Here is a 27,876-nt window from a genome sequence, read left to right on the forward strand (position 1 = left end):
TGTGGTGGACACCTTTTGAATAAGCAAACAAATTAAGTTCCTTGCCTAAGCAAGCACACTGAAAGAGATATTTTTCACATTATCAGTGGATATGGAAGTGCACTGTATAGTAGATGTAATTGTGCATGGTGACGTTTGAGGAAGGATGAATTGTATGCACTTTGAAGTCTACTTTCTTACACTTTTCTTAATTGACTAGTAGACTGAATCTGCCTTTATTCCTTCCAATGGTTTGTCATTATGCCTTCAAGCTCCCTGCACCCCCCCAGAAGACTTCATTGTTGTGATAGCTGGCAGATGCAAACATTTGAGTTAATTATGCACAAGTCAGGGTTCTGGCTTTTGTTTTCCTCGCAGTTTGTATGCCTTTGCAACAGTAGTTTGCACTGGCCATCATGGATCGCACTGGGAGCAGTTTTAGATGGTAAATAAGGATTTTGTGTTTTCTGGTTGGGAGACTTGGAATAATGACTCAAGCCTGGTTAAGCAGATACAATGTGGTTTGAACCACAAAGTAAGCCAGCCAAAAGCCTCTCTGGCCTGTCGGCAGCAGGGGAAGACTGCGAGAGGAGGGGTGGGAGAGGTGGTGGTGGGGAAGGTTGTTGGTTGATTGCCAAGTTGTCAGAGAGGATGAAGGGGGAAAGGTATTATTAGAGGGAATAAAGGTCAGCTGTTTTGATTGATTTAATTTGCAAAACAGTTATTACGCAGACAGTCTGTAATCTGATGCTAAGATTTTTTTTCCAGCCATCTTCCTGATAGGTGGCCGAGCCATTGAGCGCATAAAAAGGAAAAATAAATATTCGCAGAAATCCCTCCCGGTTTCAGAATCTCTTTGTGGTTGTTCCTAAGACCGTATATTTTCTTAAGACTTCGCAAAGCAGGTGTTATCTGGCAATATCAGGGCTAGACCGACGTGAGGAGAAACCTGAAGGGCAGTTTAATTTTGTAACTGAAGTGCAAAGCATGAAGTGTGTTCTTATAGTATTTTAGGGGCAGTTTTGTTGTATGCTTTGTGTTGTAGGTTTTTTGCTCCTTTTCTCAACAGAGGTAAACCCCCTGTGCAGTGGACCAACTTTGATCCAATGGAGTTCTTGGAGGAGCTAAAAGCCTTCAGTTACCAAGTGGACAGCTGGGAGGAGATGCTGATGAAGGCGGAGGTTGGCCACGGCTACATGGACCGCCCCTGCCTTAATCCTGCAGACCCCGACTGCCCTGTCACAGCGCCCAACAAGAACACCACTCGAGTACGTGTTTATCCCAGCCCTGCTGGGCGCCGTTACAGAATAACACTTTCCGTTTTACAGACAAGGAAAAACTTGAGATGTTTTAAGTATCTCTAAAGATATTTTCATACATTTTTCTCAGTGCAAACTAATTATGAAGCTTGCCACATTCCTTCCTTAAAGAGTCACAGTGCCTGGGTCATTGCATGTTCTTGCTCTGTTGTGGCTCATTTCACCTTCCTGTTAAATAGTGTGGTCGGTTTGTTTGTGAGCTGCAATCAGCCACACAGAACATCGGTGAGACAAGTTCAGCACAAATCAGCAGGAGCCTCAGGACTCCTGCTGCTTTTCACCCTCGCCCACCTGGACCACAAGAGGAGTTCATTTCTGAGGACGTTCCTCTGTCATTAAGAGTTGCTTGATCTGGGTTGTACCCGTTAGGAGAAAGAAAGGAGGAAACTAAAGAAGACGTATAATTGTGTTATGAAAAATGTTATTTTCTATGACTTCATGGTGTACTACCACATATAATTGGTTGTATGCCATGTAGGTGTATCCCTGCTATTAGATGCCTCATTACCACTTCAGGATTTGAGTTTAAATTTGATACTTCTCCAGACCATGTGTTCTGGACCAGTTTCACAAGCTGTCTGTGACACTAAGCATGTAGTTCTAGCAGTTTTCATGCCATCTGTGGTGCTGTGCAGTCTGCAAAAAGGTTTTTCCTTTTTAGCTTTATATACGATATTGACCAAAGATGTAAAAATAGGAATTCAGATGACTAAAGAATGGAGATTCCCTAAGTGGACGGGCATAGCTTCGCCCAGTTTCTGGTGAACCAATGACCCATGTACTGTAGCTTCCTGGGCATTGAGGGACACAAGTGTCCTCCAGTCAGTCCTGACCCTCCTGTGCATTGATGCAGAGCTTGTAGCATGTCAAATGATGAATAGCCCGATGGGTGGGAGTGTCAGAGGAGCCTGTCTGAGCTCCCTCTTTCTCCCCATGACGGTACAGACGTATTTCCTGTAAGCCAAGCTGTCCAGAGACAATTGACAATTCACAATTGGGTAGGTGCGTCATAAAAAACAGACCCATTCTAAATTTCTCAAAAGGAAATGAGACCGCTTCAATTCGTAAATGTTAGAAGTGTTGCTGGTCTGCATTTTCTGTTTGGGTCCGTTAAAACAAAAAGAAAAAATGCACACAACCCCGCCCTGTACAGCACGCACAGGGTGTCGCTTCTTTCCTTTCTCAGAATGCTCATGGTATTTTGCAGCCTTATGACGTTGCCCGCGCTCTGAAAGGTGGTTGTCACGGCCTTTCCAAAAAATACATGCACTGGCAGGAGGAGCTGATCGTTGGGGGAACAACAAAGAACGGGAGTGGGAGGCTTTTGAGGTAAGTATCCAAGCCCCCAGTCAATGAGGCAGCTCGTTGAAAGCCTGTATAACTTATGATAATGGTTGTTTATGTTGGTCCAAACAGGTTACATAGGCTTAAGCGTCATAAATCTTCAGACCATTACTAGGATCCAGTGAAACCTTAGAACACCAGCTGTTCCTCCTTGAAGTCATTAATAACGCAAATTGTAATGTCTAAGCCTGAACAAGTGGCGACTTCGGTGCAGTGAAACACACACTGCCATGTCCGTTTACAGGGCTATGAAGTCTACTGAAATAATAATTAAAATACCTTTTCACTGAGAGAAACTGTTGCGATTGGAAAAACCAAGTGTAAATTTAGGACATTTGAATTTTTCTCCCCCTACCAATGTGATTCTATATTGATAAATGTTGGGTTTTACACTAGGGAGTTGCTTCAAATTCAGTGTGCAGGTTTCCCAGATGTGAATCTGTTCTTCATTGCAGCACCTCTTTTTGTAGTCCACTTGCTTAAATGTGGTGTTATAAGGAGGATAAATCAATGTTTGTATTCAGTCACGTTAGGTGTTTTTAAAACATCTTTATTTTTCACTGGAATTTTAGTCCCATTAGTAGTCATAGTTATTAGTACTGCATGTGATTTAAAGCTGTTTACCTTCCACGCCTCTGTAAGTTAAGCCATGTTTCCAGAACTTTCCTGCTTTTATCTTATGTAGTATATGTTTGAATACTTTGAATTAATTGGGATGTGTTTTTTCAGTCTAATTTTAATGTAGAAGGTCTACTGGGTGTGACCTTTTTATGAGACCAGAGAGCTGTAGTATGAGGCCACGAGCATTTGTTTATTAAAAAGGTTTAATTTTCACTTGAAGTTTCTTGATGTAATTTACAGTAACTATTTTAGCGGTGCCTAAATGTGAGGCTTGAGTGTGTTTGACAAACAACAGAAGGGAAATTTGTTTTTCAGCGAATACCTTTCTCCGTGGAGTCATTTACTTTTGTTTATAAAAGATCTCCTTTGCTTCTTATTTCCCCTTCATCTGAGACTCCACACTCTGAAAATCTCTTCCTGCCTGGTGTTTACTTTGCCCATCCCCCTCTCCCCCTGTGTCTCAGTGCCCAGGCTCTCCAGACCATGTTTCAGTTAATGACCCCCAAGCAAATGTATGAACACTTCAAGGATTATGAACATGTTTCACATATCAACTGGAATGAGGACAAGGCCGCCGCCATCCTGGAGGCCTGGCAGAGGAGATACTCTGAGGTAAAGCTCCTTGCAGGTCACTCTCATGTATACATACACACAAACACATGAGAATGAAAGATTTGTCAACTCTGTAAGCAACAAAGTTCAATCTATACGAATCACATTCTGTGTGTAGTTCAGTTTAAACCTCAGTGTTTTAAAGCTCTTTAACAAGTCTAAAAACAGACTCCACAAAGGAAGGTGGTAATGACCGAGTACCAAAGTGAATCGATTTATTTCACCCAGTGGTGTAGTTTGTGGTCTCAGTGTTTTTGAAGGCTGATTTTTTTTTTCGCCCACTCCTTGGCTCAAGGCGCGGAGATCTTCAGTCCAGGTGTGCATTGGTGCACCTGCTTATTGATCTTCCACTGAGAAAGTGGGGAACCAGCAATGAGGTTTAAAACCTGACCAGTCACAGTGCCTGAGCTGCTTTTGAAGTGCCCTAATGGCTGTTCCAGTAGTTTGCAAATTGTAATTACTTGACATATCCGTGAATTATACACTGAAAATCAGTATCGGCTGAAGGAATCTGGTGTATGTTTCCAGTAATGTTTCTACTGCTTTAATAATAGTAATAATAATTGCTTACACTTATATAGCGCTTTTTTGGACACTCCACTCAAAACGCTTTACAGGTAATGGGGACTCCTCTCCACCACCACCAATGTGCAGCCCCACCTGGATTATGCGACGGCAGCCATAGTGCGCCAGAACGCTCACCACACACCAGCTATCAGTGGGGAGGAGAGCAGAGTAAAGAAGCCAATTCATAGACAGGGATTATAAGGAGGCCATGATTGATAAGGGCCAATGGGAAATTTTGGCCAGGCCGCCGGGGTTACACCCCTACTCTTTCCGAGAAACGCCCTGGGATTTTTAATGACCACAGTCAGGACCTCAGTTTTACGTCTCATCCGAAGGAGGGCGCCTGTGAGTTACAGGGTGATATGGCTGCTGGCGATGGCTACTGCTTTAGATTCATTTCGTGAGAAATTAAGCAGATTGTGCTATTGCTTCTACACAATTAAGCATTTGTGTAGCAGTAATCATTTTTTCATCTCATAATGGTCTTTTGTCCACTGCTATGTTTTTATCAGTTGATCTGCTTTAAAGTTTAGCTGTAGAAAAACTTGAATTATAGTAGCGCCATCTACCAATCGTAGGGTGCCACATCAATTCTGACTGCAATTATGTCCCACGCATTGGTTACACCCTGAGATGGCCCTTAGAGTTATAGCCCGTCCAAATTGAAACAGAACATTTTAAGAATTTGAGGGTGTTAAGAGATTTTTCCTAACAAAAGTTACCTTGAAAAATTCACAAAAATAACTTCCAGTTCCTCCATGTTTCTGGCATTTGTATGTCATGGATTACCTTTTCCATGGTTTCCACCTTCTGTCATGATTTTCTGTACTCATACGATGATTCCCATGTGTTTTGCTATACTTTGTACCGTGGGATTACCACGGTCAGTTAAGTAGATGTGCTTTGGTGTTCTAAGCAGAACCTAGTATCTGGTGCAAGTCTACCAGTTTTCACTTAACATGTGGCTCAAACAAGGCTCCAATGTCTGATGTATAAATATTCTTGAATCTGCGAGTGAACACAGCAGTGTCCTGAGGTCCAGTGTGTACCTTACAGGGCTCTAGGGATGGTGAAGGAAGGCAACTTAAAGAAACCCATTCAACCAAGCTTTTTTATGCATATTGTCCTGTCATATGTATATTGCTCTCCAGCTAGAGCAATCCCCTAATGCCGTGCATGTTTTTTCTTTTCTTTAAATTGAGTGCTGACAATAAAATCCCACGCAATGTTGAGAAAACCATATATTTTATAGTCCGTGATAGAAAGGATGCCTGCCGGTCAAATGGCCAATTTAGCCGCCACATGTAGCTCCCCCCCCAGCTAATTGCGCTTCTGTCTTCTTCCATGTGCAAATTTCGGGAGTTACTAAGAAAAGGCCTTTTCTATCCCAGGAACCTGCTGTTTAAAAGATGCACCTGAAAGAAATGATTTTTTTTTCTTGGCCGTGAAAGCCAGTTGTTTTTACAGCCAAGCCAGCGCACTTAATTTTTCTGAGTGCGAGTAATTAGCGGTTTCTTAAAGTCTTTAAGCGCTCTGTAAGCGGGGACATACAGAGGCTGAGAGGGGAGCAGCGAACAGCGGTGCAGCAGTCTGCTGGTAACTCAGTAAGAAGAGGTGTCTGGAAAGCATTAGCGAGGCGTTGAATCTCTTTCACAGCTGCAGTCCCATTGGTGGATCTGTGTGACATCATCTGGTCTTTGTTTTCAAGACAGTGACCTTTGCAGAGCTCCATCTGACCTCATGAGCCCGCAAGAGGGGAAAAAGCCATCTCTGTACAGAATGTTTGCCTGTAGTGCAGGGGGCCCAGCTTTAAAATAAAAAAAGGTGGAAGAAAGCATCATCCCGGGCTTTATTAGAGGAAAGTGCGGGAGAGAGACATGAAAGACCTCAGTCTCCTTGAATTTCATGAAACAAAATAAATGAGCTCTTGGTAAATATTCATTAAAACCTTCCAATCTCCCCAGTTATTCCCTAGTTAATACTTTTTATTATTATTATTATTTGATGACATCCATCTTGCCGGCATCTCCAGACATAGTCTGACACAGCTGTTCATGTCTTTCTTGCTGCAGGTTTTACTTTGCCGATTTCTGATATAATTGTACTAGACTGTTCAAATAGTGGTCCATAAACGGATATGCTTGTAGTTCTCTAATGTCGTTTTTTTAATGTAAAAGGCATTTTCGGAAACCGTTATTCTAGGTGTGTTCCCTTAAGGCTATGAATGACTTTTTGGGTTTTAATTTTTGACTTGAGTTTTTTCTTCCTTCACAATTTGCAGGCTGTCCAACAGAGTGTGGCACAAAACTCCACTCAGAAGGTGCTTTCATTCACGACTACTACATTGGAAGACATCCTCAAGTCATTCTCTGATGTTAGCGTAATCCGTGTGGCAAGTGGCTACCTATTAATGGTGAGATGAGTTAAATGTCGCGGAGTGTGTGACTTCAGCCTCTTTGCCTTTGATTTCTTCTGCCAAACTACTGGCACTAACGTGTTACAGCCTAAAACCATTAGGAGAATAAAGCCATGGCATGCCTTCTATAGTGAATATTAATTACAAGCACAGATCTACTACATTGTGTGCTTGGTGTTTTTAAGAAAGACCTTTTTTTAGCACCAAGAGTTTTATGGACTGCCAAAACTTCAAGATAACTCTAGTTATGTAAAAGGTATTGGAAAGGACGGTGTACTAATGTTTGACTCCTTGTATTTATTGTTGTCTCTCTTGTTCTGCTTGCAGCTTGCCTATGCCTGTTTAACCATGCTGCGGTGGGACTGCGCCAAGTCCCAGGGGGCCGTGGGGTTGGCAGGAGTCTTGCTGGTTGCACTGTCAGTGGCTGCAGGATTGGGCCTGTGCTCTTTGATAGGAATTTCATTTAACGCTGCAACAACTCAGGTACAGCCAAGTCGACAATCTGCCTTTGGTGTAACTCAACATTACGCAAATAACTGCATATATAGGAGTGTAGGTGGGTTATAATTAATTGTGATAGTGTTGTTCAGTAAACTGGCTTTTCAAAATTGCTTCTCTGTAGACCCGAAATAGCAGACAAAATGTGCTACCAAACAAAAAAAATGCATTATATAGTTGTCCTCTTAACATCCATCACCCCTACTGCTAAATTCAGTTTAGAATCCGAAGTATTAAAAAGGAATTCATTTGAGACGATCACTTTTTGGAACAGATCTGTATGACTACCCTCAGTTCCATTCCATGTCTCCATCCTGTTGGAGAGCTTTTATTCTTGCTCGTTTAAACCTGGAGAAAAATAACATTTGCAAGCTCGTTTGCGTGGTATCGCCTGCGGTCGATGGGTGAGCAGGAATCTTCCTTTGTCTTCTCTACAGGTTTTGCCCTTTCTTGCTCTAGGAGTTGGAGTGGACGATGTCTTCCTACTGGCACATGCATTCAGTGAAACAGGACAGAATAAAAGAATTCCTTTTGAGGTAAGGGATGCATGGCAACATGTTTTCTAGCAACAAAAACTGCTACATTATGTGCTTGTTGGCAGCTAATCTTTTGGTCTAATAAAAATTCCTTATAATGACCCAGAGAAAAAAATCTATTAAAAATATTTCAAAAACAACCATTTAAATGCTATATTTATAAATAAAGCTGGGTGTGGCTTGTTTGCATTTAAAAATCTCAGATTTAGATTTATTCATCTATCTTATCCGAAATACATTTTATGTTTGTTATTGGATTCATGCTATTAATTTAAATAGGCTTCATTCAATACTGAGAGAACTGAAGTGAATAAAATATGAAAAGGCGAGCCTTTACTCAGGTGTGGTGAAAGTGGGAGTTAAATTGTGGGCCATTTTAACTCCTGACCTTCAGTATCCCAGCACAATCATGCCTCCTTTCCTGTCCTCCTGCATTCTGAAACATAACAGATGAAGACACGGAAATCTTTCCAGGAATGTTGACATGTGTGATACTCCTCTGTGCTTACAACCCTCCTATCATAACATCTTTTTATAATACTACTGGGGACGTCTGTTGTGTGGAAGATATTTTTGCATACAGATTCAAGTGATTGTGAACAACCACCCCGATTTTCACCATATGCTATGGACTCCAGCTGTGTTTTAGCACTATGAAACATGTTTCAATTCATTTTTTCAGGGGAGAGCAGAGTCAGCGACATGTTTTTGCGCGTTTTGTTTTTGTCAGACAGAATCGACATTCCGCCTTTCAACTGCTTTGTCTTACTGTAGCCTTCGTGTGGTTGAAATCAAAAGTAAACAGTTCCTTTTGGAAGGAAAACCTGATCTCTCCTGTTTGTGAACAAAGGATGAATCTTGGTGTGTGGTCCCTCGTTTTTTTATTGCCAATTTCTCGATGAGGAAGGAAAAAGACAGGGGTGGATGGGAAAGGGCTTCTTTAAGTGCTTCTAGTCATGCAGATTTGCTGTCTGCTGGGCTTTAAGGATAAAGCAGTAAGAAAGAGGGCTTATCCTAAGAAGCCAACAGAGGGGAAATTATGTGATTTAAGTAGTGCTGTTAGAAACGGAACAAAAATTGTGTTTTTCCTTTCAAGAAAACCACGCAACATATTTGGTGGGCATCCAATGAGACACTCGTGACTTGTTATTCTGGTTTCTTATTATTAAAACTCACATGCCGAGAGGATGTAATTAGTAAGGTCTTTCAAGTAAGAGTAATTTTCATTAAATCATTACATTTAATGAAATGTATTAATTTATTGTCACTTTTAAGCTTTTTTGCACATTCATTTACCCACTATACAAACAGTCAAAGCATGGGAAACCAGCAAGAAATTTTTAAAGGGCTGAAAACTAAACCTCTCTGGATCTTTTTTTGTTTTTCTTACTTGTTTAAGCCAAGGAGAGTCTCTTATTTCACCCCCAGCCAGAGCCGATCCAGATGAGGTTTTCCTCCTAACCATTGCTTGGTAATGGTAATCTTAGATCTGAAATTGCTTTGCTGTATCACAAGAAATGTAGGTCATTTAGGAGTTGCTCGTGGGTAATGTTTGTCATTGGTGAGATCACACAAATAGTTTAATGCTTTTAAATGTCCAAATCAAGTGTTAGGCCAAAGTAATAAAATGTCAATAGTAAGAGTGGGTTTTGCTAAGAACATCTTTTTAGATGACAAAAAAGACAGTGGGCCAGTTTACTAAGGTGTGAATATCAAGTTGCTATCAGGGTGTGACGTAGATTTAAGAATAGCAAATGATTACATTTAACATAATGTGGCAACACGGCGTTCTTAATATTTCTACCAAATGACTGGATGAGCTAAATGACTTACTTTATGTTTGTACTGTATGTGTTCTTATGTTCTAGCATATGTTACATGAATGAGCTTGTAACCCAGTAACTTTTCATCCTTCTAGGACCGAACGGGAGAATGTTTGAAGAGAACGGGGGCTAGTGTGGCTCTGACCTCGATCAGCAATGTGACTGCTTTTTTCATGGCTGCCTTGATCCCTATTCCTGCTCTCCGGGCATTCTCGCTCCAGGTAAATCACGGCGTTTCTTGTGAGCTCTCTCTCTCACTCACTTTTGTCCCATTGTTATTCATTGTTGAATTCATGCGAGCGTTTTCCTAAAGGAGAGAAAAGGCTTTTTTTAAATCTTGTTACCAGCAGGTTGTATTTCTGTAGTTGATTGTGCTGCTAGTCCACGCGAGTCTGTGACTCTACCCCTTCCTTACAGGTGGTGTGGGTAGGTGGGCAGGTCTCTGGGCTGTTAGAGAGGGGCTGCTACCTTGGCATGTTCTGTATCTGCGAATAATTTACTATATGCCTGCATGAGATCGCCAAAAGGAGGCACAAGTTTGCCTTTCAGGAGCATTGTGCTTTCTGTAGCCGAATCGAAATCGGGCAGAGAATGAGTGGCAGTGCTGCAGAAAGAAGCTGTCGAAATGCTGAGCGAGTGCTGCCTACCTCGGAGTAAATGATTTTAGCTTGGAAGAAAGCGCATTGCCAAAGGCAACTTAGTCATCCTTCATTAGCTCATTGTGGTTAATTCTAGCCACTGCTACAGTGGCTTGTTCATACTTACAAGAATGCCAAATAAACTGATTTCGGTAATCTTTTGGATAAGGGTTGTGTAAGATATTTGAGGATACAGGGTATGTTTTCACCTGAAGTGAAACAGTTGAGTGCGGAGGATTACTCAAATAACAGGGTTCTGTCCGTATCTAATCAGGTGTGTGTTTTGATGGGAATTCTATTGCGTTTTTTGTGGGTTGGCTTCGCCAGAACAGTTTATGAGATCTGTAGCTTTTCAGTTTGCAAATCTAACAAGGAGAAAGTGGTTGTTCATGATTACTTCTTGGAGAATAAGGGAAATATAAATTAATGTGAGTTTAATATCCATAATGCATGCTTGCTTTACTTTCAAGTACTGAATAAGACATCGACTGCACCTGGACTTTCTTTATGAAAGCAACTTTGTTCATATCACAATTGTAAATGGTGTCTAAACTTTGGAATTCTTTGGCATCATTTGGTCTCGATAAATTTAAAGTGTGATTATCCCTGTTGTATTTAGTTAATTTTGGGGTTTTGTCTTGAAACAGGTCACACTTATTCATCCCTATTGTTTTTTTTAGTTTTCTATTGTTTATATCCCTTTTTTGTTGTTTCTTGAGCCTGTCTGTTGATCCCACTATGCGTGTACAGACATGCCATAATAAAATGTGCAACATTAAGAGATGTGAAGTTAGTTGTGTGGCATTTTCTTTTAATTGTGCAGCTCAGCAACATACTGTATATATAACAAGATTTATATTCAGACATTGAAGTTAAAAGTTAGAATATCCCATACCATACCTTCTTGTTGAACAGCTTAATGTGCTAGCTGCTTGTTTGCAGCACTCCTGGGTAGGAACATGTTGACGGCATACTAATTCAGCTAACCAATGTATTCTGTTTCAAGTTGCCTTATCATTGTCTTGAATGAAAGCCTGTGAAAAGAAAGTGAGACATGATACCATCAGAGGATTAAGTCTGAGCAGACCGCTGAATGGAGATTTCGTAACTATGACAGGCAGTTAGTAGTGACTGTGTGCTATGGGGGAGATCAAGGAAGGATCTTTTTTCCTTTTGATATTTGCTTGCTGGGGGCATAAGCACCTCAGCTCTAACGTGGAGAATTTATGAGGTCAGCTGCCCTTGGTTCAGTACAGATAAACCAAACAACTTCAGCAGAATCGTCTTGCTTTTTGCTAACCTGCGTCTCAACTAATTTTTCATGCTGCTTGACCTCTGACCTCTCCAGAGGAAGTGGAGGCAGTAGTTTGTCTTGATAATTTTGACCATTTTCAGAGCCTTGCAATCTAAAGAGGGCAGGCATTTTTGAATGACTGCCTGTCCGCATTGGCCTGAGAGACCGAAACAATCAAATTAAATAATGGTGTTCACCTGAAGCTTAGGGGTCAAGAAATTAAACCAAATCTTTCGCTGAACGGTTCAGATTTTTTGTAACCTGGGTGGTAAGTGTCACCTTGAGCACAATTGCTTTTCTGCCACACACTTTTCAACAAGGCATTGGTCACACTTTCTCCATCTGTTACCTTCATATTCCTCTCTCTCTTTGCATTCTTTCTTAGCCTTTTCGATCTTTTGCACGCACTGCCTTTAGCTGGATTAAGTAGAACTCCGCTGTTCAACCTGAGACTCTTACTAGAGGAAAAAGCTTGGTCTTGACAAGTCGAGCTCAAAAGCCGCAACTTTCTAAACTTTTTTGGCTATGGAATCATGAGTGCGTGACCCAGTTTATTTCTCTAAGAAGCTAATCCTCGATTCTTTAAATCTTTATGCTTTCTTAAACCGAAGGGTGCGATGAGACTGAAGTCTGCCCTGTTGATAGTGTACTCCCGGCAAATAAAATTCCCATATAGGTGAGGAAACATGTTAAGCAAAGCACAACAGCGATGTGTTGATGGATGTCACTGAACAGAGAAATGTGAAATAAAACCCTTGTTTACCTGTTGTGCTTGATCCAGCTGGCAGCTTTTCAGAAGCCAGACATCACAGGCTGTGTGCCCGATGGGAGAGGCTTCTATCGGTTCCTTTACCCCGTCTGTGTAATTGTGCGGAAAGCAAAGTTTGCGTAAAAGCAAACAAGCGGCAAAATAATATTTGCAATATTTCTTTTTTTTTGTGAGAAGGGCATAAAAGGATGTGGCATTCTAATTCTCCGACGAATTGGCCCCTCGTTCCTTCTGCGGGCCCAGCGGTGAGCTGCTGTGGATTGGAGAGGCAGTGGGCTGTGACCCCTCTGCTCTGAGAGAGTGGGAGATCGGCTGTGGGACCTCGGTATCTGTAGAGCAGTCCAGCTGCCAAAGGAGAATGAATGGCTTCCTGATTAACCCATACAAGCGCAAGGCCCGCTCCTGCTCTTGCATGCCAGCGCTTTGCTCTTTGCTGAACCTCTGGGATTCTGCTCCAGATGCCACACAGAGCTTTCCACTCCGGAATTGTTCATCACATAAAGAAATCAAAGATAAGATTGGCTTACTGCACCAGGAAGGGGTGTTTTTCTGGATGGGGAGCCGCGCTGTTTACAGTATGTTTTCGCATGGTTAGTTCAGAACTTGTTCTATGGCCATATCAGTGGTTTATTCTTATGTGAATTCCGCATCTTGGTCTGTTATCTGAGCTTCTTTTAATTTAAGTTCGTTTTAAAGCTGTCATTAGTAGTTCAAGGATGATATTCATTGATTTTTAGAGCCAGGTGAACAGGTTAAATCAGAACTGGTACGTTAAAAAAAAAAACCAGGATGACTCCTTTTCCAAGTCTCTTTCTTCCAAGAGTGACTTTTCTCGGAGTTAAAAGCTTTTCACTTGTCGTCGTCGAAAGGGATTGGCATTTAATTTCAGAAAGCATTTGAACGCAGGAAAACGTCTTTCAAGTCCAAAAATGTAAATGACTAGCCTCACCGTATCTTTCATCTTATTTGTCTGGAAAACAAAAATTAGCAGAGCTGTGTGGTGCTGACTTGATAAGGATTTAAATAACACCTTCTGTTTTATTAGCTGAAATGGAGGGTTAGGGATATACACAGCTGTTCAGCTAAGCATGTATTTTGTTTCCCCAAGATCAAAGGGGGGTTGGTTTGTAAATTAACAGAAAGCCTGTATTGCAACTTAAAAAAAGCAGCGACTGTAAAGGGCAGAAACACAAAATGCGTTATGATTCACAGTAAATCAAAATCTCACTGTTGGCTAATGAAGGATTTGGAACATCGGGTCATAATATCCTGCGGAATGTGAGAAGCAAGAACACCCACCTGTGTGAGCGAGAGGTCGGTATCGTTTTTCACCAGCGTGTTGTTCAAAAGACTTCAAACTCCTACCGCTCACACATTTTGGATTTTTCAGAGCAACGCTGTGCCGTTTTTTTTTTTATTCAGTCTTTTAAGGTGGACGTGAACAGATTTCAGGGTTTTGTATTTTTCTGTTTGTTTTATTTTGCCCCCCCCATCCCCCTCTTGTCTCCAAAAGAAACTAGTTAGAACAGCCTCCCTCTCCAAGAAGAAAAAAACCCTTTGCATAGTTGCGGCCTATTGAATAGCACTGAATAGTCTCACCCCCTTTCCCCACCATCCAATTGCTTAACCCGCTCAGACCTTTCTCCCGATCCGCTTCTGGAGCGGTCGGATGGGGAGGCTGTGGTGGGGAGAAGGAGAAGAAGTCGTAGACGAGGGAGAGAGGAAAGGCGGCAGCAGCTCGAGTGGTTAGGGGAGGCTTTCCCCCCCCCCAAGCGCTTGAGGAGCAGCAGCACCAAAGCACCAACAACAAAGTGAAAGGAGACGCCAGAGCGAAGTGTCTGGCAGAGGGCAGCTGCAGGCTGGCAGGAGGAAGGTGGGAACCGTGTCTGACAGACTTCATCATCTGCTCATCACCTCCAGGCCCTGCAGCACACCCGCTCTCTGGGTGGTCTGGCAGAGGAGGATGCAGTCTGTACCCTGGGCTAGGCCCCAGCCTACCCGGCCTGCTGCCTTCTCCCACAGCGCCTCCAGCCCTTTTCTTTTTTTTTCTTTCCCTCCTTTCTCTCTCCCTTTTTTTTTTAACCGCAGCAAATCTGAAAGGAGCAGGATTACTGCTGCTTTATGGATTTCTTTTGTGTTCCTTTGTAATGATCGATTCCTGGAGAAAAATAGAGTTACATAAACCGAACCAATAAATCTCTCTCTGGACTCGGGGACCAGCAGAGGCAGAACTGAACTTTTTTTCCTTTGTTTTTTTTTTTAGCTTTTGTTTGCTTTTTTCGACCCAGATATTATTGAATATATGTCTGAGAAAAATCAGATAAATTTCACTGATTTATGGAACAGAGGGTGTGTGTGTGTATGGGGGGTGTTTTATGGTTTTGGTCCTCTGTTTTGCTAAATTGGATTGCAGTTCTATTTTGTTTGGGACGGATTGTTCCCAGGCTGTCATCATTCTGTCTACTTTGTCTTGAACACAGGAAAGTTAAATAGACCCCCCCCCCTTCTCTTCCTCCCCCCGTAATCAGTTTCCACTATTCTGTAATAAAAAACGTTTGTAACGTATTACAGCCACAACTCTTATAAATGATCGTAGCAGTACCCTAATTTTCCAGGATTGCAATCCTAGTTTTCAAATGTAGCTTGCAGAAAGAAACTCGTAAAGGATGCAGTCAAGAACTACCAGACTAGCTAATTCAGCTCTGTGTATAGTAAAAGAGAGCCCTCAAGCCACTTGTAAAAATTCTGGATCTCTTAAAGAGATTGGCGATTTTAACATTTCTGTTCTGTCTTTTACCATCGCAGAATGGATGTTTTGCCGTAAGTGGCTTACAAAAAGTTGGCATGGAAATTGAATAGTCACTATCACCTATATTGACACCTTTGGTCTTATTTTACCAGTTACCAAGGCTTCTCAAATTTGACTGCACAGAAAAGTAGCTGTGAACAGAAATGCTTGGTTCGTAAAACAAAAATTTCCTGAGGACACTTTGAAAACAGTTTGTTCCTTATTCTTAGACGCAGACACCATCATTCATCATTGTGTATTTTTCCCCCCAGTTTTCAGTCTCTTGAAGATTCCTTTCAAGAAATAATGTGACAGCCTTGTCTTCAACTGGAGCTGGCTTTATTTTTGTTTATTGTTGGTGTCAGGATGAATTTCTACACAGATCGGCAATCCCAGTCATTGTGGTTTTGGCAAATGTAGTATGGCTTACAGCTGGTGAAGGCTCAAGGAGTGTTTAATAGCAGTGTGGGAAGGTTATTAAGTATGCTAGCGGTGCAAGTCTCCTGCAGGGCTTTAACCCCTTGGTAGGATGTACCAGGAGGAACTAACAGCCTGACTAAACTTGCATACAAATCTTTTAACTTTAAAGTATTTTTTTTTTGTAATAAGTTCAGATCTAACATAAAACTGTCTCAGGCCTTTATTTAATCATTTAAAAACCCAAGAAGACTAACGTGTTCATCATGTATCTGTTGTTTCAAGTCACTGGTCTCTTGGTCACACAAAAAGTTGAGGTTTTCTTGTATCTTCTACAAGCATTATACTGTAGTTCCCTGGTAACAGAAAAGAACATACTGTCCATGAAAATCAGTCATCAAGCCTATTACAGGTTTAACTGCAAACCCAGATTAAGTTCCAGTCTCCTGTATCCCCTTTTTGTTTTTTTATATGTGCTGAACGAAAATCCTCTGCAATGATTTTTTCTCCAGAACTACACACTCCATTTTATTAGAGCGTAGCTGGTACTTAGTCTCAATGTTTTTAATTCATAGAATTCCATTTTGACGTGCATAAATCAGCGTCTGCTGGTGCTGATTTGGCACTGAAATGTAAGTATTGGCAGAATGAATTTAAATGCAATCCAGCTATTTTTGATCCATTTTTTATGGGGGTAAAACTACAATTGCGATGTTTGTTGTCTTAACGTTAAAACAAAAAAAAGACAAGTCCTGAACTCAGTTTTCAGTAAACGCCTGTAGAGATTGTTACTGAACATCTATGGAAATAGATCATTTAGTGCAACTTTGCTTTTATTGGAAGTCCTGTATGACAATGCCCATCTGTATCGCACGCCCTTCCGTCCTTCAGTCCATTTTAATGAAAGACCATGTGTGGACTGTGCCTTGGGGCATGGGGCTGCAATGTTGTCTTATGTTCTGATCGGCAGCTTTAATGTTAATACTTGCTATAAATATGCAAATGTATTCTTCCACTTTTGTTTCTTTCTCTTCCGTAATGAAGGAGTTAAAGTCAGAACATCAAAGGATTGGGATTACAAGCGAAGAAAAAGCCCTCTGTATACATACCAGTGTGTAGCACCCTAATTAGCTGAATACACAGCCGCGCAGCACAGTTTGCCTATGGGACCAGACAGGATTGAAAGTTCCTGAATGTGCCCATGTACTCTGGTTCCTACTTTCCTCTTTGTATTAGGCTGCTGTTGTCGTGGTCTTCAACTTCGCCATGGTTCTGCTCATCTTCCCAGCTATTCTCAGCATGGACCTTTACAGGCGGGAGGACCGCCGTCTTGATATCTTCTGCTGTCTCGTCAGGTGAGGCTTCCCGAATGACAGGTCAAGACAGGAATCGAACGGTTTTGGAAGCATTTTAAGTAGGGCCATTTCAGTGTTCATTTTCCCAATGTATTGCGTGATCAGTTCTGGCGGCAAACCTCTGGGAATGTGCCAACATCACAGAAGCAAACCTAATCACGAAAACTGGCATTAAAGCCATTTAAAAACACCATACGAAAGTGCAGTGCTCATTTTAGAACACATTTACGTTCTTTGTCATTACAGAAAATTGTGTGCATGAAAGGGGGACCATCAGAAATTTTAGAAGGGTCAAAGTCAAAGTCCCTCTGGTCAATTTGCCCTAAATCCATTAATTATAAGATTAATGGATTTAGGGCAAATTGACCGGAGATACTGATAGAATGTAAAGCATCACGAATGTTTTGTCTGATTGTTTTTAATGTCAGATTCAAATTTGGCTCCCCAGCGTATGTTTAATAGGTTTTCATCTTTGAGCCTTCTATTTAATGCAACATTGGTGAGGACCTAATCAGTTTTCAATACTTTTTTTTTCTTGTACTATACCACTTTAAAATGTGTTGACCGTTTCGTCCTTAATGGTGCCTTGTACAAGAAAAGTTGATTTTAGAAAGTTTGCTAATTTTGAACAGCTAATGTAACGAACACTCAGTAGCTGCTAATTATGAAATACATATTCCATTCTAACGACGGCTTATAATAAGTGGCGCACAATTGGCTAAGCGTTGAGGAGGGAGGGTGGGACTAGTCCACCAGCGCACTCTCAGCTCGGGGGACCATAGCTTCTTGCCCAGGCCGTGTAAGACGTGTGGTGCTGTCAGCGAAGGATGCGCCTCTCCTCCAGTCAGTGCTGAACCTCCTGTACGGGGTTGCATTGCCGTGACATGTTAAAGACAACTGTGGGTGGGTCAGAGGAATCTTCCCACACTTCCTTGTTCTCCCTGTGTGCGATCTCAGGGCTCACAGCTATTATACACATAATAGGCAATTCCAAATTTGGGTGTGTTTAATAAAATTAAATGTCAGTTCTACTCTTACTTAAAACTACACGACTGACTTGATTCTTATTGGTGGAAGGTTGTCTTGTATTCCTAAATTCTGTTACATTTAGGACCTGTTTAGCCTTTGATATCTTGTGTGATGGTTTTGGTTAAATATCAGCTTCTGGATTTTTATTTTGCCTTTAATATAGCTGTTGAGTGCTGTGTAGATAGCTTCTGGGGAAAAAAATTGAATTCTCAAAATTGTGTATATGATTAATCTGTCCGGTAACCAAAGCACATTCTCTTTTCTTGAATCAGCCATGGGGCCTTCATGGTTGTAACTGTATTATACATTAAGCACATTCTTAAGAAGGCAAATTAATATCCAGTGGAGTAACATAGTTTCCAAGTAATTATAAGGCTGCTGTTGAAGCAGGGCCTTCTTTAGTCTCATTTGTGTTTGCAATTACAAAATTGCACGGTGAAAGGCATCCCGCTGGAACCACCACCGAGGCCTACTCCTGCTTCCTGTGCACATTGCCTCACATTTTTCCTTTATTCAAGAAAAAGGGGGGGTTTCATCTGCAGTCAGCTTCAGGCAAATATTTCCTGAACAAAGTCATTTTACTGTCACTTGCAGGAAATTAAAGTTAATGCGCAAACCTTCCCCTCATCGTTACTTTGCTTTTTGTCAATAATAATTTTTAAAGATTATTTTGAAAAAGCATTCCAGTTAGGAGCATCTTGGCAGCACACCTCAAGGGTTGTTTTCTTTTCTTCCCTAGATTAAATACCGTTCGCACAGAGCGAGATGCATTTGTCTCATTGGCTTATTGAGGGAGTAGTAGAGGATCTAGGAAGTAGTTGAGTTCTTTTGTCAAGAGCAGTGATACAGAAAAGCAAACCGAAGGGATTGATCACGTTTTCCTCCCCCCTTTTTCTTTTCTAGTCCTTGCGCAAACAGGGTCATTCAGATCGAACCCCAGGCCTACGTGGACAGCATTGACGCCAACCACTACAGCCCTCCCCCGTCCTACAGCAGCCACAGCTTTGCGCACGAGACCCAGATCACCATGCAGTCCACCGTCCAGCTGCGCACCGAATACGACCCCCGCACTCAGGCCTACTACACCACCGCTGAGCCGCGCTCCGAGATCTCGGTGCAGCCCGTCGCCACCGCCGCCAGCAACCACACCGGCTCCTCTCGGGTCAGCACCGGTAACAATAACAACAACAACAACACCACCACCACCACCAGCAGCAGCTCTGCTGGTCCAGACAGCCTGAGCTGCCAGAGCCCGGAGAGCGCCAGCTCCACCCGCGACCTGCTGTCTAACTTTACCGACGCCTCTGCCCACTGCATAGAGCCACCCTGCACCCGGTGGACCTTCTCCTCTTTTGCAGAGAAGCATTACGCCCCTTTCCTGCTGAAGCCCACTACAAAGGTCAGTGGTCCCCTCTCATTCTTCCTCTCTCCTTTTCTCTCGCAGGAAATTGCGCTCTGAGATTTCCACTCTACCTCTTCCTCCTCATTCCATTGGGCTCATTAGATTAGGTGTTCAAGCAGGGAGCTGCGTCGGCGTGCGCTGACTGCAAAGGAACAGGTAAAGGTTAATTCCACGCGGACGAAGGCTCTGTAGCTGACACTTTGTGTTTCTCCTTTTTATTTTACAGCATGGAATTAACCTTCACTTGGTCCTCTGAGATATTTAATTAGAACAGCATGGATGGAAAGCCAGGTTTTCAGTTGTTTATTCTAGCCTCCTGCTAATCACTTGACAGTACCAACTACACATCTATTCAACTAAAGACATTTCCTGGCGTTGGTACCAGGAAGCACTTGAGCTTGGACAGTCAGTGGAGGAGTAATGATGGATGAATGAAAGTTGAATCGCCCTTCAGGCATAATTTTTGTGACGCATGTGTGTTCTGTCTCTGTAGGTTGTGGTTATATTCCTCTTTCTGGGTTTGCTTGGCATCAGTTTGTACGGGACAACCTGTGTTCGCGATGGGCTGGAGCTGACGGACATTGTGCCTCGGGAGACGAGCGAGTATGACTTCATCGGAGCACAGTTCAAGTACTTCTCCTTCTACAACATGTATGTCGTCACGCAAAAGGCAGACTATGCCAATTTGCAGCCCCTGCTCTATGACCTGCACAGACGCTTTGGCAATGTGAAATACATCCTGAAGGAAGAAAACGGACAGCTTCCCAAAATGTGGCTGCACTTCTTTCGGGACTGGCTACAAGGTAATGCATCTCGGACGATGAGTTACAAGGCGTTCGGCATATGACATACTGTATTGTTATGCAGCCCTTAAGTAGGACTCTTTTCTGTAATTTGTCTTGGATTTCCTTGGATAGCTCTGCTGTTTTTTTTTTGTGTTGTTGTTGAGTCCATGATGTAATTGGTTCCCATCATTCTCTTTTCTCTTTCTAATCCCCTTGCTTTCAGTGTTTGACACAACCAGCCACCCGCTCCATTTTGGAAAGCATTTTAAACAAAAAAAAAAACTGTGGGTTGCTCCAGGCTCTTCCGTGCCAATTAATCTGATCACTGACATAAACCAATTTACAGAAAAACAGACAGTTGAAAACTGTTCACTTTTTATCATTATTAGGTCATTTGTTTTCCAGAACATGAATTGTAGAGGCTTAGAACTAATTGAGAGCACATTTACAATGGTTGAACAGTGATGATAATAAATCCACAAAGAAACATGTGCAGTTACGTGTTGGAGCAGCTGTTTGGAAGCACTATCCATCCAAAAACCAAACATCAACAGCTCGATGAGTCCCAAATCTTTCATCAATAAATTCTTCATTCCTGAGAGAATGCTAATCGGTTTGCATATTGGGTATTGTTGATGTCAGAACGATACTGCTTTCATTGCAATGAAACAACATTTTGTGGAAATGCTTCGTCACCCCTGCAAATGCATCTTTGTGTGGCTCAGGAAATGGAAAGGTGTAGCGCCTGAGTGCTAAACAGATTCAAGTGAATATTGCAAGAATGTGGCCATTTTGTTAATGCTAAAGTTGCATTTATCAGTGTCTTCAGCGCTGTCTTCAAATGCTAAACATTTGTGCTGCCAGATGCCTTTGAACTTGGGAGCAGGGTGGGAGAGTCATGTGTTTAATATTGTGGTTTCAAACAGTTAGACAAATTAGACACAGACAGGGAGATGAGAGAGACTGAAACATGGTGTCCTAGAAATGGGCCACAGGCACAGAGAGGGCGTCTCTCTGGGATGTCATACGATCTCAAACAACGAAGGAGACTTTTAATCATCTTCAGTGCAAGCTCAGCTCTCTCTTGTGTCATGGAAGGATTGTTGTTTTGTTTAATATAGCTGATTGCCCCCTTTCATTTATGATCCTAGCTGCAGAGTTTTTTCGAACGCATTAAAAAATGTGAGCACATGCATATGTTGCTGAGATGTTGACAAGGTTTTGGCTCAGTGCCTGGTAGTAAAGAGACATACTGAGACTCCACAGGCAAAAAGCAAAAAAACACTGGGAAAGGGGTGTCTTGTATTAGACAGTACACAGAGAATTCTCCTCCCGTTATCTCATATTTATTCTGTAGGTGTGTTGCAGTGAAGGATGACATCCTTAACTGCTTCATCTCATACATTTTAAAAGTCTGAAAGGACATTCTGTTTGTAACTACAAATTTATTAAATGTCTTCTAAGCAGGATTTATAAACGTCTGTGATCTGTACTGCCTACAGCCTGACTTGCTTTACTTTGTTTAAAAGTGGGTTTCCTTGCTGAAATGAAATGGAAAAATAGGCTAGCATTTGCGAGAGGAATCACTTACATTGGACTAGACTGCCAAAGCCGAAACATCGCCTGGTTTTATATGAATGAGTGTGAGATGTCCCAGACACGGTACTGATGTCCGACTGTAATTTTATACAAATTGTCAGCTGACATTTCAACCTCTGAAATAGTTTAATAATAAAGTGGTGCTCAGAGGGGCTTGAGTGATTCAGTGGGACAACAATCTGGGATTGAGGAGTTAATTCTTTGAGGTCAGAAAAAGGCAGGTTCCATTTATGAGCATGGCGAATGGGGCTTTAGTACTCGGGTTTCATTTTCAGGCTTGACCTAGGGACTAGGACAGCATGGATTCTCAGATGGAAAACAGAAGACTTGCTCTTGATATTTCAATAACAAAGTGAGCCACCCAGATATTTGATTGGCCTGCACTTTAGAATGTTTGGTTACCATATGTTCTGTTTTTAAAAAAAAAACCTTGTCTGGGGAGCACTGGCATTTGTGAAATAGGCAGGAATGTTTTCAAATGCAGGCTAATTGCATTCATACATCTATGAAATGTTTGTGCATGTCAAACAATCTCAAACTGGTTCCAAATGTCTAAAAATGCTGCACATCGAGGGCCGACATTTTCTGTGTATGTTTCTGGCTGCTTTTTGTGCGGTTAAAGGATCTAGCAGCTTCTTAACATTTAGCACTGCAAGAGATGATGATGCCATCAGAGCTTTCAGAAGTTTAAGAAGCGGTCTGTATATTACAAAACCCTCCGCCTATGTTGAAATTAATGAATGGCTCCTTTAAAATTTCTCCCGGGCAAGGTGCTCAAGCCTGGATGTGTCGCTAACCAGCTGTAATGGGAATTCCCCAAGCAGTGGCACAGAATAACCTGAACACTGCCTAGGGTGGGATGGAATTAGTTGGCACGGCTCTGTCAATTTCTGGCAAGGAAGCAAACCTCCTGGGCATTTGCAGGCTTGCCGTGCTGTCAGTGAGGGGACTCACAGATCACTCACAGATCACTGACCACTTCTCCTGTCAGCACGTGGCCGTGCTGTCTGTGACGTGTCAAAAGAGAAGAGGCACAAAGGTCAGCGGGTGGGAGGAATCCGCGTGCAGCTCTCCGTTCTTCCCCGTGTGCGGTTACCGGGTCTGTGGTCAAGAGTCGAGGCATTAAAACACACAGCTGGAGAGTCTAAATTGGGTGGGTGTAACAAAAAATACCTTGCAAACCTGTTTTTTAAGGAAGCTACCTTGCCTCTAAATTACGTACAGAATGATCATAACAAAAAGGTGATAACACACAATTTGTTAGAGGAATTTCTGTGTAATATATATTTTCAGAATTTGAGGCATAAGTTTTAGATTTCTGTGTGCTTTCTTCTGTTAAATCTGTTTTTGGATCAATGTTTGGGATTTTAGCAAAGGAATAGTATTATGGATTGAAAGGCAAATACCAGCAGACTGGTTTTTAACTATGCAAGCCTGTCTGAATTGAGGTGTATTCAGTTGTATAGCATTCTTAGCTTATATAAACATTGGTATTGAGCTGTTTATAGTTTCTATGAAGATAAATTTTTGGCTATGCACTTAAGGAAGTATCAGAAATATGAAGTGCCATATTCTGTCGGGCATGTAGCTTAATTCTGGACAGCCAAGATCACATAGCAGCTTTCCTCTTGCCTGCAGGCTTTAGGACATGTTGGGACATTTAATGTGTTAGAAGGCTGCAGGGTTAATATGGTCTGTTCTGAAGGCATTACTGAGGCCTTCGTACCTGGTGTGAGTTGGCTGATAGTAGGAAGTCTTGGTTGAGTGACTAGCAACTGGTATTTCATATCACTCAATTGAACTGATTAAGAGAGATTAAATGGCAATTCATTTGTACTGTGTTTAGCAGTAAATCTTCACTATGACCTATGGTATTTCATTGAGAAACTGGGCCCTCCGCATTTCAATCAAAAGGTCAAGTTAAAAAATTACTAAAGTTATCGAAAGAAATACAGAGTAATACTTAAACAACTAAATGAATAGTTGTCTACAAAAGTTGTTGGAGAGGCCTGTCCACCTCAAAAGATTATCAGCTTACCATGCCTATGGTGAAAATACAATTTTATTTTAAAGAAAACGCCCAAAGTTCTTCAATTAACATCCCTTGACCCCTCCAGAAAGTTTTCATTCTGAATATCCATCAGTCAGTACATCTGTCCGCCTCTGACGTTCTATGCTAAGCAGTCTCTGACTGGGCAGTATTAGAAGTAAACCTCTCATTATTAACCCCTTAACCTCAGCTTTGACACCATTTGAGTCCTTTACTTCACACAGGTTAGTTAAAGGTGAAACCAATTCTGCCTGGAGCTATTTTTGAAAATTAAGGGGTTGGAAGGAATTATTTGCAGTGGGGGCAGGTCACTGAGGCTTGGGGCCAATGTGGAAGACTGCAACTCCCCATAAGTGACACTGACCTATTTGGTAGGTCTCCATATGTGAAATTGCTTAATCACATAGACAACCATGCAGTACCAACGATCAAATTTATGTTTGGCAAGCATGCTTGTGTTTTTATTCATCATGCATTAATCTGCAGCACACTGTTTATTTTAAGTCTAAAAATGTCTTTGGTATAGCTGGTTTCTGTTCAGTTTAAAAGGCAGAGAGTATGATGGAGGGGGTGGACAGTGAAGACTATATTTTATTTTTTGTTAGAGGGAAAGTAGAAGACGAGCTCAAAGGATCTTTTTTAAATTATTTTTCCTTCCCTTTCCACGGCCAGCAGTTAACCTGTCTGAAGTGTAGCTGTGGTTTTGATTACTGCTCTGCTTGCAGCTGTGAGGTGGGCCCGATCACTTCTCCGTACCCTGGGAGAGTGTGGTTTGTCATCCGCTTTCAGACAGAACGTTTGTGTCGGGCAGCTGAACTTCCCGTTCCCAATCTGATCCGAATTACCTGCTTGGAACTGCCCTGACCCTCAATACGCTCGCTCCTCTAGACCGTGTTGGTGTTGTTGATGTTGTGAGTATTATTAGCATTTTGTAATTGTGGTGGGACATTAAAGGAAAGGAGCAGCTGAGAGGGAATAGGTGTTGGCAGTGATCTTAACACATGCTGGCAGCACCTCTCACTACTTTCATTAGCTCCGCCGGTCTGAACAGATGGTATACATTCATGAAACCATGTTCCCTCACACTGTGCGCTGCAAGCCGTCGGGCCCCGACGTTACACAAATATCATAGCAATTTCTTCCTTGAGCAGAGGACAGGAGGAACACCATGTTGCTGAAACCCTTTCCGAGCTCAACGCTCATGCAGGCGCGGTGCAGCTTTTGACCAGCTGTCATGGAGCAGCAGAATGCCTGAAAGGAGTTCTCTGTTGCTCTTCGACATGCAGTTTCTCAGTCTGAGATAGACTGAGAATACTTGCTTCAATGGCGTGATTACTGATGATTTATTCAACCAGATAAGTCAATTGAGAACAAGTTCTCTTTTAAAACGATGACCAGGAGAGCACTCACAGTTGGATTGAAGCACCGTCCTCAAGGGTGCAACAGTGGCACTTCACCCACGATTCGAACCGGTGACCCTCCAGTCTGGAAGAGTCGGTGAATTTGTCGCGAGACCTGGTGACCTTGAACACGACGGAGGTTTTATTAAATGTGAAGGTGACCAGGAGAAAATATTTTTTTGGGGAAAAAAAATATCAAACAACAATTCGGGTGACTTCGTATTCTAACTGTGAAAAACTTTAAATAATCGCTGAAAAATGCCGACCTCCTGCACTGCAGTGTGTAGTCCTCATCCGAGCATTCCCCTCCCTGCTACTCCCCTTGGCCCCGGTGACAGTCGCTCTTCTGGTCTGCCTTCACCCACAGATCCGACTTTAGGAAGGCAGCTTAAGGACGACACAGCACCTCGTCAGCAGCCTTGTTTTGTCAGTGATGAGGTGCTCAGACTTCTTAACCGTTCTTCTCCGGCCCTCTGTGCTTCTTCTAGTTCTTGGAACATTGTGCCCAACCTGGAGACATCAATCATGCAATGACAATAATAGCCCTGTCTACTATTTCATGCCACTGTCACACATTCCTTGCATTCGTGTAGTATTTTCCCATCCTGCAGGATCTCATAGTGCTTACGCACATAGGAGCAGGACTCACTTCAAGAAGCTTCTTCACAAGTCGTGCTAATGGGGAAACTGAGCTAGGCCAGATTATGAAGTGTAACATCTCTACTCTTCCAAACAATGGATGGGATCTTTAATGGCCGAGTGGTCAAGACTTAGGCTTAATATGTACCAGGACAGATATTTTAGAAATTGGCTGTATTCATCGGACTGTTATGTACTCTTCTGACGTTAATATAATCTGCTATGAGCACACCATTGAGTAGACCAATATCCATAAAACAATAGGAGACACCCTTGAAATCCACGGTAATACACCAAAGCTTGGCATATGAGTGATTTATTGACTAATCAAGGAGCATCCCATTAAGAAATATGTTTTGCAAAACGAAAACGATCTTACACCTCATGGCATATCCGAATCTATGCACTGTCTTGTTAGGTTTGCAAGAGGCCTTTGACCGTGACTGGGAAGCAGGGAAAATCACCCAGACCACCTACAGGAATGGATCTGATGATGGCGTTCTAGCTTACAAGCTTCTGGTGCAAACTGGAAACCGGGACAAACCCATCAACTTCAGCCAGGTAAGAATTTTCTAAAGTCAGTATGGTTCTTTAATTTGTTATTCGAGTTTAACTCCCAACAGGCAGTTTGATCCAAAAATTCTTTTTTTAAGTCTTAAGATTTAAAGGCAGAAGTCACGCTGTGCTGATTACAGTTTTCTTGATGTAAGGGTATCCATTAATAGAATTTTCTGATCCTTTTGTGAGATTCTGTGGTCTAGGAAGGCTTTTGGAAGAAGGGTATTATGTTATAAAAGAATGAGCTGAAAGCCAGAAAATCCGCCAGAATGTTGGAAGATGAATTTTGGTGATGAAGGTTCTAAAAATGTTTGTAGCTTCTCATGTAAACCACACCTGGCTTATAAATGTACCTTTCCTTGATTACTTTACCAAGTTGGAGAATTTAAAGCTCTCACTGGGGCCGCAATAGACCTCTGAAAAAGCAATTAACTCTTCAAACCACTTGTCGAATTCAGTTGCTTCAGGCTAAAGATCTTGCATCTAATGATCCTCTTAGAAGCGCTGGACTTTCTCCACCTCTGCTCTCCCATTAAAGATGACAGTTTAACACAGTACATTGTTCAGAGTTGATTCACTGTACAACTTGGGGCTTTATGGCACGATACTAGGTCTCATTCATCTCCGAGAAACGCATTTTGGAGAAGCATTTGAAAAACGTGCTTTTTTAACTGTCGGGTTGCGATAACTCGTCGTGGGCCAGGTAAAGAGCAAAACAACTCTGTTGGAGCGCAGCTTCTGATGTAATTTCCTGTGCCTTGGAGGGAATGCGAGTGTGCTGTGCCCAGAGGGGCCACAGGCTGCGCAGTGTGCTTCCAAAGACAGCTTGAAGACATACAGTTGTTGTGTATCCTGCTGGTTAATTGAATCCAGATCTTTGGAATCCAACCTTTTTTGTACTGCTGTCACTGTTGTGTTTCATTTCATTACATAGAAAGGAACTGCATCTGAAGCAAGACCAGCACTGTGAATTAGCACAGAAAGAACTCCTCACCACATGTGCAAAAATAGCCTTCGATGAAGTGCATGTATGAAAATGAATGCGTGCTATTTAAAATGCAGAAGATCTTTACGTTTTAGCACTGACCGTTTTAAATGGCCCTAGTTGTAGATCAAGCTATCAAGTATCAAGCTGAGCTATTTGCAGTTATACTTTTACTATTGACTCGTTTCTTTCCTATTTAGAGTTGCTTTCATGGGATTTACTACCAAATAATTCATTTTATTTTCTTACCCTAGTCTCGCCCTGCAAACAGGGAAGAAGTGCTGTGTGGAGCTGGGCATTTTCAGAATCCATAGGTCAGGAGCAAGCAAGTGTTAGCAAAATTTGTACAGATGTTGTTTTATTTTTATAGCTCTCCTCCATTTGCTGGGTGGCATTTCCTTCAGTGTTAACAACAGAGGTTAACTGCACACAGACGTGCACAGGGACCCTTGC

General features: G+C 42.1%; 1 protein-coding gene across 3 annotated transcripts in view; it reads left to right on the forward strand.

Moving 5' to 3' along the window:
• The window catches only part of ptch1 (patched 1), a 76,593-nt gene that overhangs the window by 30,905 nt on the left and 17,812 nt on the right, over positions 1-27,876 (forward strand). For 2 of the 3 annotated variants that reach the window (XM_088630030.1, XM_088630028.1), the window contains exons 6-16: positions 1,025-1,247; positions 2,506-2,627; positions 3,728-3,875; positions 6,724-6,855; positions 7,186-7,341; positions 7,794-7,892; positions 9,811-9,936; positions 16,858-16,976; positions 18,909-19,404; positions 19,901-20,210; positions 26,299-26,441. In XM_088630030.1, coding sequence (XP_088486156.1) covers positions 1,025-1,247; positions 2,506-2,627; positions 3,728-3,875; positions 6,724-6,855; positions 7,186-7,341; positions 7,794-7,892; positions 9,811-9,936; positions 16,858-16,976; positions 18,909-19,404; positions 19,901-20,210; positions 26,299-26,441 — 2,074 coding nt within the window. The remainder of the gene's footprint in view (positions 1-1,024; positions 1,248-2,505; positions 2,628-3,727; positions 3,876-6,723; positions 6,856-7,185; positions 7,342-7,793; positions 7,893-9,810; positions 9,937-16,857; positions 16,977-18,908; positions 19,405-19,900; positions 20,211-26,298; positions 26,442-27,876) is intronic. The other variant, XM_088630029.1, reaches the window with a different exon arrangement.

The sequence above is a fragment of the Lepisosteus platostomus genome, chromosome 4, assembly GCF_059453375.1.
Source record: "Lepisosteus platostomus isolate fLepPlt1 chromosome 4, fLepPlt1.hap1, whole genome shotgun sequence".
NCBI lineage: Eukaryota > Metazoa > Chordata > Actinopteri > Semionotiformes > Lepisosteidae > Lepisosteus > Lepisosteus platostomus.